We start from the raw sequence: 6,549 nt of genomic DNA, 5'->3' as shown, positions 1-6,549 counted from the left end.
GTGAAGAAAATGTTGTGGATGCTGATTTTCTATCCATCAGCGCCATTAGATTATTGCAGAAGAGTGAGTGTCAAAGCTCAATCGATGGAAACATGATGGCAATACGAACATTTCTGTTTGTTATTAGAGTAATGTTACTGACGTTTTCAACTCCTCATTGAAAGCCCGAGTCACATGATTCATGCACATCATCATCATTTATTCACCGAGTCTGTTAACATTTGCTTACCAACTTAACACTTTTTTCACCTCAGATACACCTTGACATATTTGGAGACTTTTTCTTTCTGTATTCAACCCATTTTGACCACATCCCTTAAATTTTTCTGTTTGCATTTTTATAGGAAAATATTAATCTTTCCATTTTGTAGATTTTATAAATAGTTTTTAATCATTCTTCTAATGATGGAGCATCTGGTTGTAACCACTTCCCAGTCAGGGCTTTCCCTCTCCGTCTAGTAAATAATATTCTCATTAGGTATTAGTCTGCCTGAGTCTGAATATTCTGTGTCATATTACCCAAATACACTGTCAGAGCATTAAATTAAATAGTGATTTGAAATATAACTTTTTTTCCCTTTTTTTAAAAATTATTTCTGGTGTTTAAACTCAAGTTTTGTTTACGCACAAATTGGAAATGTGTATAAAAAAACTGAAAGATAGGAACAAACTCTTAGTGTCACTATGCCGAGGAACTTTAAACACAATGTAACAAGTGTTTAATAGATCCAAAAAAATTTAAATAAGGTTTTATTTCAATAAAATGTTATTTATATAGCACCAAATTACGACATAAGTTATGTCAAGGCACTTTTTTTTCTTCTTAATTTAATATAATAAAACACTACTGTGTGTGTGTGTGTGTGTGTGTGTGTGTGTGTGTGTGTGTGTGTGTGTGTGTGTGTGTGTGTGTGTGTGTGTGTGTGTGCGTGTGCGTGTTCTTACATGGTGTCCGTGGGAACAGCTGAGGTGAGACTCTGACTGATGTGTCTGAGGAGGTAATAGGATGAGAGGAGGTGGGAGCTTCGAGGAATCAGGTCCTGCTGGAGCTGTAACAGTTGAGCCCCTCCACCAAGAAACACCTGAAACACACACACAGATACACACGCAGAGTAATATTAACAAACATCTGGCTGTAACGTTATGTAAAGCCACATCTGCACTGAGAGCTACAGTGTGCCGACTGTCTTACACAATTGCTTTTAATATGCTTAGACTGCTGGGGTCTCTCTCTCTCTCTCTCTCTCTCTCTCGCTCTCTCTCTCTCTCTCTCTATTAACATTCATGTACTATTAATACATTCAATAACCTAAACTTCTTCCCCAGAGTTGTCTGTGCTTTCTCATCTCACAGGTAATCTGGGCCTGTAGACGTCCGGATGACAGACTCCAGTCCCGGACCTTCTAGCTTCAATGTTTATTTTCAATGTGCTTCTCTCGCTCTCCTATTCTTCCTCTCTCTCCTATTCTTCCTCTCTCTCTTCTCTCTCCTATCCTTCCTCTCTCTCCTCTCTCTCCTATCCTATCCTTCCTCTCTCTCTCTCGTCTCTCTCCTATCCTTCCTCTCTCTCCTCTCTCTCCTATCCTATCCTATCCTTCCTCTCTCTCTCTCTCTTCTCTCTCCTATCCTTCCTCGCTCTCCTATTCTTCCTCTCTCTCCTATTCTTCCTCTCTCTCTTCTCTCTCCTATCCTTCCTCTCTCTCCTCTCTCTCCTATCCTATCCTTCCTCTCTCTCTCTCTTCTCTCTCCTATCCTTCCTCTCTCTCCTCTCTCTCCTATCCTATCCTATCCTTCCTCTCTCTCTCTCTCTCTCTCTCTCTCTCTCTCTTCTCTCTCCTATCCTTCCTCTCTCTCCTATCCTTCCTCTCTCTCCTTCCTTTCTCTCTTCTCTACCCCAACCGGTCGAGGCAGATGGCCGCCCACTTTGAGCCTGGTTCTGCCTGAGGTTTCTTCCTGTTAAAAGGGAGTTTTAAGTGCTTGCTCATGTGGGAATGTTGGGTCTCTTTCAAATTAAAACCTGAAGAGTTCGGTTTAGAACCTGCTCTATGTGTAAAGTGCCTTGGGATGACTTTGTTGTGATTGGGCGCTATACAAATTAAGATATAGATAGATTGATATGCATTACACTGAAGCTGTGTGTGTGTGTGTGTGTGTGTGTGTGTGTGTGTGTGTGTGAGTGTGTGTGCTTGCGTGCATGCGTACATTGTCTCCGAAGCGCAGGTAGAGCTTCTGCAGGATGAGCAGGTCTCGACAGAAGTGGACTCTGGTCATGGCCATGTGACAGACGGCCTGACAGACCAGAGACACGGCCGCGCTGCTGCCGTACAGCTGAGACAGACTGATCCTCATGTTCAGAGTCTGACCTGCGAGACAAAGACCAGGGTCACAAAAAACAACAAGACACACAGTCACACATGGGGTTCATTTCAAGCCTCTTAATTGATGTTTCATGAGATCACACTCCCTTATTTATTTACTGACCAATTAATTAATCAACGGACATAAATTTCACCTTGCTATTGGTAAGTTACGGATCAATCATCAGTAATTATCGCAAATATTTTCCACTAACCCTTAACTTATCATGCTCCTAACAGCTTGTTAAACAGTCTGTATCTCCTGGTGCACATTGCCTGTTTTAAGGGTGTAGGTGTAATTGTGTATTTCATCGTTTTATTTAACTTTAGCAAAGGGGTCCTAAGTAACACAATTTTATTCCTTTATTTTTTTATATGTTGGTGGAATGACAATAAATACACTTGAACATTTTCAGAGTCTGAACTGCAAGACATAAAAACAAGAGCTCAAAATTCAAGTTGAGGCTCTTTTTTCTAAATACTCCAGCTGTTTCTTTTTTTTTTAGTAAATGTGGATGGTTTTATTATTTTTATAAATATTTTAATGGAGTACTGAGTCACATGTAATAAAGCTGTTTAATGTCTTATAAATAATAAGATTTTTATTTTTTTTGTTTTTGTTAAAAGTTAAAAAGTCAAAAGTTCAGCATTTCCAGCTTTTCTGCATCTTGCTTCACTCAAAGATTTTGGGGGATTTTGGAGACTTGTTTCGCAATCTGATGACATCATGTTTGGATTTGGGGAACTGTGAGAAGCATTTTTTCACTAATATCTGGAATATTATAGACTAAAGAGATGAATTAATGATGAAAAAATACTATTAGTTGAAGCCCAAAGTCTCATCTTTTTAGATTAACCCTCCTGTTGTCCTCGAGTCAAGGAAGGAAGGAAGGAAGGATGGAAGAGAGGAAGGAAGGATGGAAAGGAGGGAGGAAGGATTGAAGGAAGGAAGGAAAGGAGGGAGGAAGAAGGAATGAAAGGAGGGAGGAGGGAAGGAAAGGAGGAAGGAAAGGAGGGAGGAAGGAAGGGAGGAAAGAAAAGGAGGAAGGAAGGAAGGAAAGGAAGGTAGGAGGGAGGGAGGAAAGAAGGAAGGAGGGAGGGAGGGAGAAAGGAAAAGAGGAAGGGAGGAAAGAATGACAGAGGAAAGAAGGAAGGGAGGAAGGTAGGTAGGAGGAAAGAAAGAGAGAATGAGGGAGGAAGGAAGGAAGGAGGGAAGGAAAGAAGGAGGGAGGGAGGAAGGAAGGACAGAAGGAAGGAAGGAAGGGAGGAAAGAAGGAACTGTCAAAACAGACGGGGTCAATTTGACCCGGGAGGACGACACAAAAGATTAAAAGTATTCTCACAGAACTCTGAGCCTAAAAATACATGAGCTCATCTCCTCTTCCTCCTCCTCATCCTCCTCCTCCTCCTCCTCCTCATCCTCTAATGTTCTCCAGATGTTCCTACCAGGCATCATGTGACCGTCTCCTCCGACCTCCGCGTCCGTTTCCAGGTCCATCTCCCTCAGCAGGATCATCATGGCCGCCGTCGGGTTACGAACATCCTGCAGTTTGTTCTGGATGTCCTCGATCACGTTATCGCTGCGGGAAGAGAAGACGAAGACGCTTTGAACACGCTGCGATGCCGGTGACGGGTTTTATCATCACGGTTAACGTTAATTAATTAATAAAATGTTCTAATAATACTTAAAATACTGAATAAAACCACACTGACACTAACAGGATATGTTATCTTGCAGCAGTGAAGAGTTTAAACAACTGGTCATAAACAAGAATGTAAACATTCCAAAAATGACATCATTTATCACTGAGTGTGTGTTTCCATGGTAACAGGCAGTTCTAACAGATTAATACTGAAGTGTTGAAGTTTGTTTTTGTTTTGTGTGTGTGTGTGTGTGTGTGTGTGCGTGTGTGTGTGTGTGTTACTGACTTGTCATCAGACAGCATGGTCTCCAGGATGAGCTCGGCGGCTCTCTCCGGTGACTCCACGTGCTCCAGAGCTTTCTCCATGTTGTACGCCATCTCTCCTGAAACGGCGTCGCTCACCAGCCGCAGACACTGAACCAGCTGCAGGACGTCTCGGCCCAGCTCGGGATCTGAGGGCCACATAGTAATATTACATCACTATATACACACACACACACACGTACTGTATGTTAGTTCAAGTCTTTTTTTTACAGTCTTGAAGGGATGCCAGAAACATATATTTGATTCTACTGTGAAAATGTTGGATTTTAACTTATTTTCTGTGGTTTTTAGTTAAAAAAACACCTGGAAACATTTTTTTTTAAACATCTGAAGGACTTCACAGTTTTTCTAACAGGTTGTTTTTTACCTTCTGTGACGGGCGTCTCGTCCTCTGAGAACAGATACTCGTCACAGGAGAGGTACAAGTGATCCACGGCCAAACAAGGAAGGAGGAAGGAAACAAAACCCTGAAAAAAAGGAGAAAAAAAATCAATTTGAAATGTTTAATTAAATTTCCGCTCTTCTTCTTCTTCTCTAATGTTTCTGTTTGATTGGATCAAATTGAATAATCTGATGTGAGTGGAGACTGAGCTGAAACACTTTGAATCCTCTATAGTGCAATATTACATCATTTATTTATTTGAACATTAAATCCTCCTATTTATCATTTACAATCAGTATAAGTTGTTTATATTAGTCAGAAACTATAATTAATTTCCCTCCACACGTAGCTTAACTGTTGACTCTATTTCCTAAAAAATTGCCAAAGAAATTGTGAGTAAACAACTTTTTGTGGGATATTTCACAACATTTCTGTCACTTTGGTTAAGAATAATTAAGTTTCCATCCACATGTAGCTCAAATATTAACTACATTTACAAAAAATGGGGATATTTCATCTTTTTTTAAATCACTTTAATTAACTATAATTAAATTTCCATCCACACAGACCAAATATAAACTAAATTTCAAGGAAAATTGCAAAAAGAAACTAAGTAAACTATAGTTTAACTATAGTTCAGTAAACTATAATTAACTTTAATTAAGTTTCAATCCACACATGGCTCAAATATTAACAACATTTTTTTTTAAATGCCAAAAGAAATTGACTTTTTGGGGATATTTAATCTTTTTTTAATCATTTCTGTCACTTTAGTTAACTATAATTAAGTTTCAATCCACATGTAGCTCAAAATTGACTTTTTGGGGATATTTCACCTTTTTATTAACCAGTTTTTAACATTAGTCCGTGTTTACCTTCTTCAGCAGGCAGACCATGCTGGTGTGAGCGCTGACCGTCAGGCCGAGCGGCATGGCCAGAGCCTCCTGATACTGAAGGCAGCAGGCGTAAAACTTGGACCAGAACTCCACCTGCAGCTGTCGGTATTCCTCCTGAGAGAAGACGAACTCCGTCACGCTGCTCTGCAGCTGGAGGAAGAAAAAAAAAAAACAACAACACACACAGTCAGACTCTTCTTCTGTGGTGTCTCTGGAGTCTACAGCTGTACATTCCTGTTTCTCTCTCTGTTGATATTATTCGCTTTTAGGAGGTTTTATGTCATTTAGATGCTGTTGTAATGTCAGAGGTTAAACTAAATTTCAATATGAGGAACAGAACCTGCAAAAGTTTATTCACAAAGGTCATAAAACTCTCTGCAAGGCTGCACATCAGATTTTATTGCTTATCTGCTCTTATTGAGTCTTTAACTATCGGACACACTGAGCTGCTTTATTCTCTCTTTCTTTCTTTTTTTAATTTAATTTTTAGTGTAATCTGTATTTACAAAATTATTGCACTTGTAAATTATACAGTAGGTGTATAAAATAACATTTAGAACAGCAATAAAACAAGAAAGCATGAAACAGAAGATTAAAATAAAGAAATTATAAAGACGGCAACAGCAAACAAAAGTTATTTACAGGTAAATAAACCAGATCACACAAACAGTGCAGTTCATATTCTGAGCCAAAATATGTTTAATCTCTCTATTTTTGATATTTTCTATTTAAGCTTTATTTATTTAGTGCGAAAAACCATAAATTTCTTTAATTATTATTTAATTCCAGCTACTTAAATTGCACTTTTTTTAAGCGTAGCACTGCTCTTTTTCTTTCTAGATTATATTTTTGGGGCTTTTTTTTTTTTGCCTTTCTGGCAGAGAGGCGGACAGGAAGCGGGGGAGAGAGAGGGAGAGAGGGGGGGGGGAGAGAGAGAGAGAGACAGA

The 6,549-nt window shown here is 39.4% G+C and overlaps 1 protein-coding gene across 1 annotated transcript; it reads right to left on the bottom strand.

Annotated features, from left to right (window-relative positions):
* Positions 1–945: 945 nt before the first annotated feature.
* LOC133977035 (nuclear pore complex protein Nup160-like) lies at positions 946–5,752 on the bottom strand (the record flags this gene model as incomplete). The annotated part of the gene is made up of 6 exons (XM_062415178.1): positions 946–1,082; positions 2,203–2,363; positions 3,804–3,937; positions 4,287–4,452; positions 4,692–4,791; positions 5,582–5,752. Coding segments are annotated over 6 exons (869 nt in total), but the record flags the coding sequence as incomplete, so codon positions are not given.
* Positions 5,753–6,549: the final 797 nt, after the last annotated feature.

Source organism: Scomber scombrus, unplaced genomic scaffold, assembly GCF_963691925.1.
Source record: "Scomber scombrus unplaced genomic scaffold, fScoSco1.1 SCAFFOLD_603, whole genome shotgun sequence".
In the NCBI taxonomy this organism is placed as follows: Eukaryota; Metazoa; Chordata; class Actinopteri; order Scombriformes; family Scombridae; genus Scomber; species Scomber scombrus.
This window is presented reverse-complemented; position numbering and strand designations above follow the sequence as displayed.